The sequence below is a fragment of the Sus scrofa genome, chromosome 14 (genome assembly GCF_000003025.6).
Source record: "Sus scrofa isolate TJ Tabasco breed Duroc chromosome 14, Sscrofa11.1, whole genome shotgun sequence".
NCBI classification, from domain to species: domain Eukaryota; kingdom Metazoa; phylum Chordata; class Mammalia; order Artiodactyla; family Suidae; genus Sus; species Sus scrofa.
This window is the reverse complement of record NC_010456.5, coordinates 63,616,401-63,629,794: the sequence shown is the minus strand read 5'-3', so window position 1 is coordinate 63,629,794 and position 13,394 is coordinate 63,616,401. Positions and strand designations below refer to the sequence as shown.

The following is a 13,394-nucleotide window of genomic DNA, read 5'->3' as shown; positions in this document are numbered from 1 at the left end:
ATCCTAATGAACTGCAACCCAGAAAGCAGGCACAAATTTCCATTTTCCAAGCAGCTAAGGAGGGTCTCTGAAACAAGCCTTCTTGGCTTTAACATCCTTGGACTCTTTGAATTTGTTGGAGTTGCATTGTTTTGTGGCTCTGGTATCATGGAAATGAAGTATGGAAATGGAAAAGCACTGGGCCTTGTGCATGATAGGGCATATAAGTTTTTTATTGGTTAACTGAGGAATCTAGGGAGTTCCCATTGTGGCTCAGCAGTAACGAACCCAGCTAGTATCCATGAGGACGTGGGGTTGATCCCTGGCCTTGCTCAGTGGCTTAAGGATCTGATGTTGCCATAAGCTGCAGCTTGGACCCTGCATTGTTGTGGCTGTGGCATAGGCCAGTGGCTACAGCTCTGATTTGACCTCTAGCCTGGGAACTTCCATATGCCATGGGTGAGGTCCTAAAAAGAGAAAAACAAAAAACAAAAAAAAAAAAACCCTGAGGAATCTAAATAGAAATGTCCCATGGACTAGTCCCAAGGCCTCGCTTTCCTTTTGACTTGTTCTTTTTTTTTTTTTTTTTTTTTTTTTTGTCTTTTTGCCTTTTTGCCTTTTCTAGGGCTCCTGCAGCATATGGAGGTTCCCAGGCTAGGGGTTTAATCGGAGCTGTGGCCACCGGCCTACGCCACAGCCACAGCAACGCGGGATCTGAGCCATGTCTGCAACCTACACCACAGCTCACGGCAATGCCAGATCCTTAACCCACTGAGCAAGGCCAGGGATCGAACCCGCCACTTCATGGTTCCTAGTCGGTTTCGTTAACCACTGCGCCATGACGGGAACTCCTAACTTGTTCTTAATTGACGGAAGCAGTCACTACCTGTTCAGCCCCTTTTGACAGAGATAAGACGCAATAGTCTTCAGGCAGAGCCTTTCTGATCCCTGCCTGAAAATACCACACACACCCCCTCCCCACTCCGAGCATCTAGAAAACTGAATTCTGCTGCTAATTCTGTCTCTAATTAGCTGTCTCTTATTAATACACAAATTACTTACCAGGTCTGTTCCTCAGTTTATTTATCACTCACATGGGATTAATGATATGGATCTTGGAGTTTCCGTCGTGGCACAGTGGTTAACAAATCCGACTAGGAACCATGAGGTTGCGGGTTCTGTCCCTGCCCTTGCTCAGTGGGTTAACGATCCGGCATTGCCGTGAGCTGTGGTGTAGGTTGCAGACACAGCTCGGATCCCACGTTGCTGTGAGCTCTGGCGTAGGCCGGTGGCTACAGCTCCGATTCGACCCCTAGCCTGGGAACCTCCATATGCCGCGGGAGAGGCCCAAGAAATAGCTTAAAAAAGACAAAAAAAAAAAGTTATGGATCTTATTTCAGCAGATTGTTGTGAAGGTAAAATGAAATTATGTAAGTAACGTACAGCATTTTCTAAAGCACTCTAGAAATAGAAAGTATCCCTCTAGAAGGGGTCAGAGAAGTGTAGAAAAACGTGGGAGTTCAAATTTCAAGACACCCTTTTGACATCCTCGCATCACCGTATGAGAGCACATGAATATGGAAGAGGCCACAATTAGAAAGAGAGCTCTTCCTCTCACTAAAATTATCCCACTTGTGATAAAGGTTAATTAAGTTCTTCTACACCAGGGCAAAGGCACATTTTTAAAGGGAAATAGCATGTCAGCCCTGACACGTTGGGGAGTAATGAGGTCTCCATGCCATATAGGACCCTGAGCTCAAGAAAGCTCTCCTGTTAGACCACCTTTCCTCTAGGCCTATCCTGACGCTCCATCTGCCTCAGGTCTAGAATTCATCCGTGGTGCTGTTTGGGTCAGTTATACACTTGCACTCAGACAAAGAGGCAAGCTAGACAGTCAAAAAGTCATCAGGAAGTTTCTTTCCTCCAGCTTTCCTTTACACCCCAAAGTGTCCACACCAAAGTAGGCCAAAGCATACACAATGCACAGCCTATAATTTGATTTCCTCTTCTATAATCTGTAGCACATGGTTGAAACCTTCAGCCACAAGCCAATGGGTCTGAAGTGGAGGTCAATCAACTATTGCTTACTCACCAAATCCAGCACACCAGCCGTTTCTGTAAATAGTTTTACTGGAACACCACCACTCCTGTTTCTTCTGTTTCTTTTCTTCTTTTTCTTTCTTTTTTTTTTTTTTTTTTTTTTTTTTTTTTAATGGTCATACCTGCAGCATATGGAAGTTCCTGGGCCAGGGATTGAGTCTGAGCCACAGCTGCAACCTATGCCACAGCTATGGCAATGCCAGATCCTTTAACCTACTGCACCAGGCCAGGGATCAAACCCACACCTCTGCAGCAACACTAGCCACTGCAGTTGAATTCTTAACCCACTGTGCCACAGTGGGAACTCCCAACCACTCCCATTTCTGTGCATATTGTGTGAGGCTGCTTTATCAAGGCAGTGCTGGTGAATTGCAATGGAGATTGTGCAGCCTGAAAAGCCAGAAATGTTTGATATCTGAATTTGGCTGATTGCATCCTCATGGCAGAAAAAGTATGCATACCGGTTGGTCTAGAGCTATTTAGTCCTGTCTACTCGCCACCAGCCTCACTAACACACATTTGTTTTGCTTGGATCTTTTTCTCCTTTCGCTTAATAAACTATTATTGAACTGAGTTGTACTTTGGCACCCAAGAATAATGAGACAAAAGTTGTTCAGATGCAAGAATGTGGTAATGTAGTCACTACTAAAAGTATCTAAGTAGAAAAGTTTATAGAAAATACGAAAAGAATGTGCTAACACTCCATGAGGGTGCAATCAGCCAAATCCAGAATGTAGCAAACTTTACATAATAAATTACCCAGTTTATTATTATTATTATTTTTTTAACAGCTGCTCCTGTGGCATATGGAAGTTCCTGGGCTGGGGACTAAATCTGAATGGCAGCTGAGGCCTACACCACAGCCACAGCAATGGGGGATCCAAGCCACATCTGCAACCTACACTGCAGCTTACAGCAATGCCAGATCCTAAACCCACTGAGCAAGACCAGGGATTGAACCTGTGTCCTCACAGAGACTATGTTGAGTTCTTAATCCACTGAACCACAACAGGAACTCCAAAACTTGATAGCTTTTATGTTGTATTTGCTGTCACATGACAAAAATGTAACCCCTTATAAGTGTTGTTCATTTATCATGTAATTGACTTTTGTGAACTGCAAGCCTTAAACTCATATTGTTACTACACAAGAATAGGGAGCTATTGTTTTGGCAGAAGGATGCCCAACATCTCCTGAGTTTGGAAGGACCGTGTAACTGAGGTCTTCACGACCCATAATATGTTAATATCTCCTTACGTCTCACATTTTGGGTTTCAAACCAGATGACACATTGAAATTGATCAATTCAACCAAAATTTAAGTATGTGTGTTTCTAAACATTGAATCAGGTTCTTGATTCTTTAGGAGCAGATAGATGTTCTCTTTGGCTAGTGGTTTAGCTTCCTTTTTCTGCTATACTGAAAAATTAATGTTTAAAGCAATCCACTTCTACTACATTACCAAAAAAAAAAAAAAAAAAGAATAAGGATGCAAAATAGAGAATGTTTTCATTCTATACATATATTTTCTTCACAGCCTGGAAAGAATCACAGCACCTGTAAGATACTTGGAGGAAAAAAAGGATGGTGTTGAAGGGACCATGATTGGAGTATCAGATTGTCCTGACAGTATGTCTGTTCCTCAGAAGTAGTTGGAAAAAAAAAATCATCACAGTCATTTTTTGTGAGATGCTAATAAATGCCTGTGAACATATTTTAGCCCAGCATGCATGGGAAGCCCTGTGACCATGTAGAGCAGTGACAAATTGCCCAGTTTGAGTTACTCTTGAATCTCTGTGACAGCTTATACTCAGATGACCCAGAGCAGGCTCTGAGTAACATGACACTCCTTTCACCAAGTCTCAGCTGACTCATCGGCCACTTAGGCAACCACGCAGTAGCCAGAGTGCATTAGACACATTTATAGGGAAACGCAGTGACTTAAAGGCACAGAATGTTAGGACAAAAACAATCACCATTTCGTCCATCAGTCAAGTGAAATAAAATTGGATCCTACCCCACAGAGTGTATCCCTTAACATTCATCCTTCTTTTGGATCTCCTCCTGAGTGAAAGTCCTAACACAGAGACATGCTGGGAAACATTCTGTTCACAATGGATTAAAAAAAAAAAAAAAAAAAAAAAAAAAAAAAAAAAAAAAGCCTGAGAACGTGTTGGGGAAGTTTTATGAAGCAGTGTTTCTGTTGAACTCAAGATAATAAAACTGAGTTCCCTGGTGGCTCAGCAGCTTAAGGACCTGCATTGTCATTGCTGTGGTTCAGGTCACTGCGGCGGCTAGGGTTCGATCCCTGGACTGGGAACTTCTGCATTCTGTGAACCTGGCTGAAAGAAAAAAAAGAGAGAGAGAGAGATAATAAAACTGTGCTTTTTTTTTTTTTGTTCTTCCACAGAATGACATCACTCCTTTACATGTTGCATCAAAAAGAGGAAATGCCAATATGGTGAAACTATTACTTGATCGAGGAGCTAAAATCGATGCCAAAACAAGGGTAAGGGTACAACTCATGAACGTGTTTACACTTCTTTTCAGGAAGCGGGAATAATTCTCCTGATACCTTTATTGCTGGTTCAGTCCTGGCTTTCTCTTTATTTCATTTCTGTAGTCTTTTCAAAAAGGGCTGCTCAGTTTATGTCTCTTAAAATGGGATAATGACCCATATTTAGAAGTCTTTAACAGACGTTTAAATCATTCCTGGCTTTCATTATAGAGACTAAGGCCTAGGTCTAGAGTTTTAGTCGAGTTAAAATTTTAAGCATGTAATCGCTCTTGATACTGCAGGCAGAGCTCTTGGGCCAGTTTGAGACGAAGGCTGGCAGTTGTTCTATTTAAAAACAAATTGGTCTCCCTTTGCCCACTGCTGGTAGGAATGTGAAATGCAACAACCACTATGAAAAACAGTCTGGAGGTTCCTCAAAAAACAAACTAGAACTAGCATATTTTCCATCAACTTTCCTTGAGGGTATACACCCCAAAGCACTGAAAGTATCTTGAAGCCAAGCTTGCACAACCATATTTATTGCAGCATTGTTCACAGTAGCCAAGAGGTGGAAGCGGCCCAAATATCCAGACAGATAAATGGATAAAGACGATGTGGGATATACATACAGCACAATATTAGTCAACCTTACAAGGAAATCCTGTCACATTCTACAACATGAATGAGTCTTGAAGACATTATGCCGAGTGAAAGAAGCCAGTCACAAAAGCACAAATACTGGATGATTCCAATAGATGAGGTATTTAGAGTGGACAAAATCATAGAAACAGCAGTAGAAAGGTGATTGTCTGGGAATCTGAGGACAGGAAAATGAGATAGAGTTTCAATTTTGCAAGATAAGGTTCTAGAGATGTTATGCAACAATGTGAAAATGTTACCACTACTGAGCAGTGTACTTATAGATGTGTGATTATGTGTTTTTTACCACAATGTAAAAAACTTTTTTCAACACGTATCAGTCTAGCTCAGTGTTTGACATGCTGCTTGTTCAGTGTGATCACTATGTCCGTGGGGCGGCGGCGAGGAGAAGTGAAACTTAGAATCAAGTTGGAATCCCAGAGGGTAAGATTAGCCAGTTGACTTAGGTCAGCTATGTACCTTTCTGCACATAATTTCTCTATCTGAAAATAAAGAAAATTAACGGCCACCTTGAAGGGTTGTTGCAATGAGCAAGCTAATGTTTGTAAACTGCGTTGGCATAAAGTAGACCAGATATAAAGTCTAGGAGTTCCCTTGTGGCACAGAGGGTTAAGGATCTGGTGTTGTCACTGCAGTGGCTTGGGTTGCTACTGGGTACAGGTTTAGTCCCTGGCCTGGGAACTTGTGAATGCTGCAGGCATGGCCAAGAACACTCTCAAACAACTGAGTGTGCACCATTCAGTCATTACTAGTAGAGGTACACCTCAGAGATATCACAGGTTCAGTTCCAGACCACCACAATAGAGAATATCACAACTAAGCTGGTTACATGAATTTTTTGGTTCCCCAGGTATATAAAAGTTAGGTTTACACTATACTGTAGTCTATTAAGCATGCAATAGCATTCTGTCTTTTAAAGTGTACATAATTTAATTTAAAAAATACTTGATTACTAAAAAATGCTATTTTGCAAGTCATATCTTTTTGCAATAGTAACATAGAATCACTGACCAGAGATCACCATAATAAGTATAATCATAATGAGAAAGTTTTAAGTGGTACAGGAATTACCAAAATGTGATGCAGAGACATAAAGTAAGCAAACACTGTCGGAAAAATGAAAAAATGGCCCCAATAGACTTCCCTGACAGGGTTTCCACAAACTTTCAATTTATAAAAAAAAATGCATTATGTGTGTATCCCCATTGTGGCTTGGTAGTGACAAGCCCAACTAATGTCCATGAGGACTTGGGTTCGATCCCTGGCCTCGCTCAGTGGGTTAAGGATCTGGCATTGCCATGAGCTGTGATGTAGGTCGAGGATGCAGCTCTGATCCCGTGTTGCTGTGGCCATGGTGTAGGCCGGCAGCTACAGCTCCAATTCAACCCCTAGCCTGGGAATTTCCCTATGCTACGGGTAGGGCTGTGAAAAAAAAAAAAAAAAAAAAGGCAGTATCTGCAATGAGCATAAAACAAAGCACAATAAAATGAGGTATGTCTGTGCAACTCTGAGCTCCAATTAACATTAAACTTCTACCTAGGGATTTTCCTTTTTTCTTTAGTATTTATTTTTCTGAAGTATAATTGACATATAACATTGTATTAGTCTGAGGTGTACAACATACTGATTTTATATTTGTGTATATTGTGAAATGGTCATCATAATAATTGTAGTTAATGGCTGTCACCACACATAGTTAACATTTTTTTTCCCTTGTGAGGAGAACTTTGAAGCATACTTCTCCCAGCAACTTTCAGCTACATAATACAGTGTTATTAACTATAGTCATTATACTGCACATGACATCCTCAGGGCTTATTTATTTTAGAACCGAAACTTGGTACCTTTTGACCATAAGCAGGGATTTTCTTTTTCAACATTCCACATAAGAGTGAGGATAACCAAATGTGGTCTCACCATAAACATCCTCCTATGTAAGTGTTTAAGGTCGTTTTCCCTGTTTTGTCTTTGTACAGCTTGCAATCCTGTGCTTCCCCTTTCCAGGAATCCTGATCTCCCTTTTTCTAAAACTGGCCTGGTACTTGATTCCTGTAGTTCCTTGATTCACTGCTGCATTTATCTATCTATCTATCTATCTATCTATCTATCTATCTATCTATCTATCTATCTATCCATCCATCTATCCATCTATTCTGGGGGGGGGTGCACTCACAGCATATGGAATTCCCAGGCTAGGGGTCAAATCGGAGCTGCAGCTGCCAGCCTACACCTCATCAGCGACCTACACCACAGCTCACGGCAACACTGGATACTTTAACCCACTGAGCAAGGCCAAGGATCGAACTGGAGTCCTCATGGATACTATGTGGGTTCGTTACCACTGAGTCACAGTGGGAACTCCCGCTACTGCATTTATTATTCGTTGCATGTGTTTACCCAGTAAATGATTAAGTGCCTACCATGGGCTAGATGCAGTTGAGTAATAGAGCAATATGACAAGACATTTGCTGTACTCTCACGAAGCTGATGGGTCGTTTGTCCCCTTTATACTGTGACCCAGAGACTGCCCAGCCATGAGAATCCAGCAGGAGACACAGACTTCTTCTTCTTGGTAACTGTTAAATCCTGAAAACTCTGTATTCACCTCAAAGAAACCAGCATTCTGGAAAGGAGGAAGGAACGAAGTTGAAGGTTGACCCCTACAAGACTGTCTGGAGCAGTCAATTGAAAAGAGGGTCTTGGAGTTCCCGTCGTGGCGCAGTGGTTAACGAATCCGACTAGGAACCATGAGGTTGCGGGTTCGATCCCTGCCCTTGCTCAGTGGGTCAAGGTTCCGGCGTTGCCGTGAGCTGTGGTGTAGGTCGCAGACGCGGCTCAGATCCTGCGTTGCTGTGGCTCTGGTGTAGGCCGGCGGCTACAGCTCTGATTAGACCCCTAGCCTGGGAACCTCCATATGCCGTGGGAGCGGCCCAAGAAATGGCAAAAAGACAAAAAAAAAAAAAAAAAAAGAAAGAAAAGAAAAGAGGGTCTTAGTGAATTGACATGGCATCATTTGATAAGAAGCTATCATCAGTAACTGACAAGCGTTTTCTGCTGAGTACTTGCTGTTGAAAGCACTTGTAAAGAACAAAAGTTAGGGGAATTCCCATAGTGGCTCAGTGGTTATCGAATCCAACTAGGAACCATGAGGTTGAGGGTCGATCCCTGTCCTTGCTCAGTGGGTTAAGGATCCAGCGTTGCCATGAGCTGTGGTGTAGGTCAAAGACTTGGCTCGGATCCGCGTTGGTGTGGCTCTGGAGTAGGCCGGGATCTACAGCTCCAATTAGACCCCTAGCCTGGGAACCTCCATATGCTGCAGAAGCGGCCCTAGAAAAGGAAAAAAAAAAAAGGATAAAAGTTAGGGAATCGTTGCTTAGGCCATCTGGTTACCAAGAGAGCTAAGGGGTCACTGGTGAAGAGGGAGAATTTTTGTGAAGACCCAGGCAGATCCAGGACAGTGGAGCTAGGCAGAAAAGAAGCTGGAAGAGCTATACTTGGATACCCAGCTGGAGTGTTAGTGAGTGTGGGGATTGGGAATCACCTTATTTCTCCCTCTCTTGATGCAACCACCAGTCACCAGAACTGCAGAATTGCTTGTCAGTCATTTTGCCTTACTTAACAAACACTTTATTTGATAAGTGTATTTGGTACAGTGAGAGGACAAGGTATATAGGAAATTCAGACACCGTTTTTTTTATTTATTTATTTATTTATTTATTTATTTATTTATTGCCTTTTCTAGGGCCGCTCCCGTGGCATATGGCGATTCCCAGGCTAGGGGTCTAATCGAGCTGTAGCCACCGGCCTACACCACAGCCACAGCAATGCGGGATCTGAGCCACGTCTGCAACCTACACCACAGCTCACAGCAACACCAGATCCTTAACCCACTGAGCAAGGCCAGGGATCGAACCTGCAACCTCATGGTTCCTAGTAAGATTCATTAACCGCTTCGCCACGACGGGAACTCCTCTGACACCATTTTAAAGGTGCACATAGGGTCATAGAGGAGGGCCAGGATAAAAATTTATAGATAAAACCATCAAAGATAAGGAGTACTGAACATGGGCAAATTCAGTATGCACTTAGTGTCCATGCCCTTTTGCCTTCCTGTTGGGAAAGGCTGTCTTATTTCATTGATTGATTGATTGATTGACTGCACCAGCAGCATGGGGAAGTTCCCAGGACAGAGATCAAACTGGCACCACAGAAGCAACAATACTGGGTCCTTAACCCACTGAGCCACCAGGCAACTCCAAGGCTATCTCACTTTTATTTTATTTAATTTTATTTATCTTATTTTATTTTATTCATTTTATCTACTTTTTAGGGCCACACTCTCAGCACATGAAAGTACCCAGGCTAAGGGTCAAGTGGAAACTTCAGCTGCTGGCCTCTGCCATGGCCGCAGCAACAGGGGATCTGAACTGCATCTTTGACCTACACCACAGTTCATGGTAACCCTGTATCCTTAACCCACTAAGCAAGGCCAGGGATTAAACCCAAGTCCTCATGGATACTAGTCATGTTCATTACTACTGAGCCACCAGGGAACTCCAGGGCTGTCTTACTTTAAATACGATATAGGCTTCTTTTCACCATCCATTCAGTTTCCACATGGAGTTGCTTTCCTCTGGGTTATATGAGTGGCATTTGGACGAAGGAGACTTGGGGAAACAGAGAACAGAAAAGCCTGTCATTCTTCTGTTGTTGTCCTGCATGGAGGGTGGGGGGTGGATATCACTTGGGCACAGACTGAATTCCTGGCAGACCGTATGGAAGAAAGCATGGCACATACCCCAAATATGTCAACTATTTTGTGTTCTCCCTATCAAAGCTTCCTTTCTCTCTCCCTGGAATAACTGAGTATTGACTGGGTATGTGGGTGGGAGGTAGGGAGGCAGTTAAAATGTCAGAAAGCCCTGGGGACAAGCCTAAAAATGGAAAGCAAGATTTTTTTAATTCTATTACATTTATTGTGATTACTAACAGATTTGGACTTATTTCTACCATCTTATTGCTTGCTTTCAATCCATTCTATTTTTTTATTAAATTTTATTGCAATGTAGTTGATTTACAATGTTATGCTAGTTTCAGGTGTACAGCAAAGTGAATCATTTATACATACAAGTTTTAGTGACCCAATCCAGTAGCTCTTTGGGAAATAAATATTGTTATCTACTCTGTCATGTACTTCCAGCCAGGTGTTTCCTACTTTGGTAGCTATCTTGTTGCATCAGTAATCAGACATGCTACACACAAATCCTGAAGGTTGACAGACAGGAAGACAGCTCTGGGTTTCACCTTGAGGGCCAGCACACTCCAAGGGAATTTGTTTGCTGGTCCTGTTCCTTGCATGTGTTGCTGACCTGATAAAGGATTCTGTTTAAAAGCATGGAGTTCCCAGGTGGCTCAGTGGGTTAAGGACCTGACATCACTGCTGTGGCTAGGGTGGACAGCTGTGATGTGGGTTCGATCCCTGGCCCAGGAGTTTCGCATGTTGGGGGCACAGCCAAAAATAAATAAATTGATAAATTGATTAATTGATTAAATAAAAGCAGCCTTCTTAACGCCCCCCTTTTTTTCTTTTAGGCTGTGCTTGTGGCACATAGAAGTTCCCAGGCTAGGGGCTGAATCAGAGCTGCAGCGCAGGTCTACACCACAGCCACAGCAACACAGGATCCAAGCCACATCTGTGACCTATACTACACCTGGGAGCATTGCCGGATCCTTAACCCTTAATCCTTAACTGAGCTAGGCTAGGGATCAAACCAGCATCCTCTTGGGTATTAGTTGAGTTCTTAACCTGCCAATCCACAACAAAAACTCTATTAGTGTCCTTTCAATCAATGAAGTCAACTTGAATTGTGGTCAGAGTAGTTTAGGTAGGATCTGAGCTTGATCTGACCAGCTGGAAACCTCTGCATGCCGAGTGCAGCCAAAGAATAAAAAATAAAAAATAATTTCAAAAAATTTAAAAAAGGAGCTCCCATTGTGGCAGGATGAGGGTGAGTTGTTTTTACCCTCCTGCCTGATCTCTAGTCTTAAGTGTGACTGGCAAGTGAAATCATGACCTGAGGAAAGTTCATCCTCTTAGTTTCCATCTCAGTACAGATGGTGAGTTGTTCCCAGTGATTTCACAAGCTCTCCCAGCAGGTAGGACACTGGATGTTGTAACTTTTAGAATAATTAGTAATAGAGATCCTGCTGTGGTATAGTGGGTTAATGATCCAGCTTGTCTCTGTGTCGTTGCTGGTTTGGCCCCCAGCCTAGTACACTGGGTTAAGGATCCGTTGTTGCCACAGCTGTGGTGTAGGTTGCAGCTGTGGATTGAACTTGCTCCCTGGTCTGGGAACTTCCATATGCCATGTGTGTGGCTGAAAAAAGTGGCGGGAGTATTCACATTTCCTAATTAAAAAAAACAATCATGAAGTTCCCATCATGGCTCAGTGGTTAATAATCCAACTAGGAACCATGAGGTTGCAGGTTCAATCCCTGGCCTTACTCAGTGGGTTAAGGACCCGGCCTTGCCGTGAGCTGTGGTGTAGGTTGCAGACGTGGCTCAGATCCTGCGTTGCTGTGGCTCTGGCGCAGGCTGGTGGCTGCAGCTCCAATTAGAACCCTAGCCTGGGAACCTCCATCTGCCGAGGGAGCGGCCCAAGAAGTGGCAAAAAGACAAATAAATAAATAAATAAAAAATCATTAAAAATCTTTTTTAAAAAGAATAATTAGTTACAATGAAGACCCAGGTGATTACATATGTTAAGGTGATGTGACCAAGATGGGAAAGTAGAAAAAATAATTTCAAAAAATTTTAAAAAGGAGCTCCCACTGTGTCACAACAGTTCTAGCCTGGGAACTTCTATATGCCTCCATCACCCAGAAAGATCAAGAATTAGAGGAGTTCCCATCATGTCTCGGTGGTTAACAAATCTGACTAGGAACCATGAGGTTGCGGGTTCGATTCCTGGCCTTGCTCAGTGGGTTAAGGATCTGGCGTTGCTGTGAGCTGTGGTGCAGGGTCACAGATACGGCTCGGATCCTGCATTGCTGTGGCTCTGGCGTAGTCTGGCAGCTGCAGCTCCAATTAGACCCCTCGCCTGGGAATCTCCATATGCCACGGGAGCAGCCCTAGAAAAGGCATAAATAAATAAATAAATAAATAATCAGATGGTGATCCATGGTCTAAAAGAGCTCTAGAAGAACTCAGGGGTCCACTTAGGAAACTTCAGCAACACAGCGCAACAGAAGACCTGAGAATATGGAAGTTCCCTGGTGGCTCAGCTGGTTAAGGATCTGGCATTGTCACTGCTATGGCTCTGGTTCAGTCCCTGGTCCAGGAACCTCTGCATGCCAAGAGTGCAGCCAAAGAATAAAAAACAAAAGATAATTTCAAAAAATTTTAAAAAGGAGTTCCCACTGTGTTACAACAGGATTGGCAGCATTTTGGGAACACTGGGACGTGGGTTTGATCCCCAGCCTGGCACAGTGGGTTAAGGATCTAGGGTTGCCACAGCTGTGGCTTAGGTACAGAGAGTGCCTCAGATATGATCCCTGTTCCTGGAGCTCATATGCCTTGGGGCAGCCAAAAAAGAAAAAAAAAAGAAAAATTAAAACAAGACCTGAGGATTACTGCACAAAAAGAGAATGAAGAATGGCTTCATTTTGCCTGCATCCTCCATCCCCCAGGCCAGCACTGCTCAGGGCCAAGAGTGACCACCTCAACCAGAAAGAGCTGTCTTCATCAAGAAAGGGAGAGTGGGGTGAATGGCCAGCTTCCCCAGCCTTTTGGGGTGCTGGACAAAGGACCCACCTCCAGACTGGCCAAGCAGAGATGAATAGAGATGAGGACGAACAAGGTCAAAAAGCCGGGGCTACCAGCATCAACCATGTGGTGGGAATGACTGTGGTTCCCTGTAACCTGCTCTGCAGGAGACCCTGGCACCTTTCACCACTGAAGTAACCGAAGGCCAGCTGCCACAGACCCCCTGCAGATGTCGCTGGGTTTTGCCCCATGGATATTCACTTTTACAGACACTGCCACCTGAATCCCACCCTGCTCCTCATTGCCCACACCAGCAGTCAGCCCAGGCCTCAGCGGCCACAGAAGTATAAGATGCCAGCCTAGACCTCCAAGGGTGACCTCCTCTTCTGTGCAT

General features: G+C 43.5%; 1 protein-coding gene across 1 annotated transcript in view; it reads left to right on the top strand.

The window, feature by feature from the left end:
- ANK3 (ankyrin 3) overlaps positions 1 to 13,394 on the top strand; it is a 393,067-nt gene that overhangs the window by 179,426 nt on the left and 200,247 nt on the right. Inside the window, 1 exon segment of the mRNA XM_005671012.3 lies at positions 4,489 to 4,587. Within this exon segment, the coding sequence (XP_005671069.2) occupies positions 4,489 to 4,587 (99 nt within the window).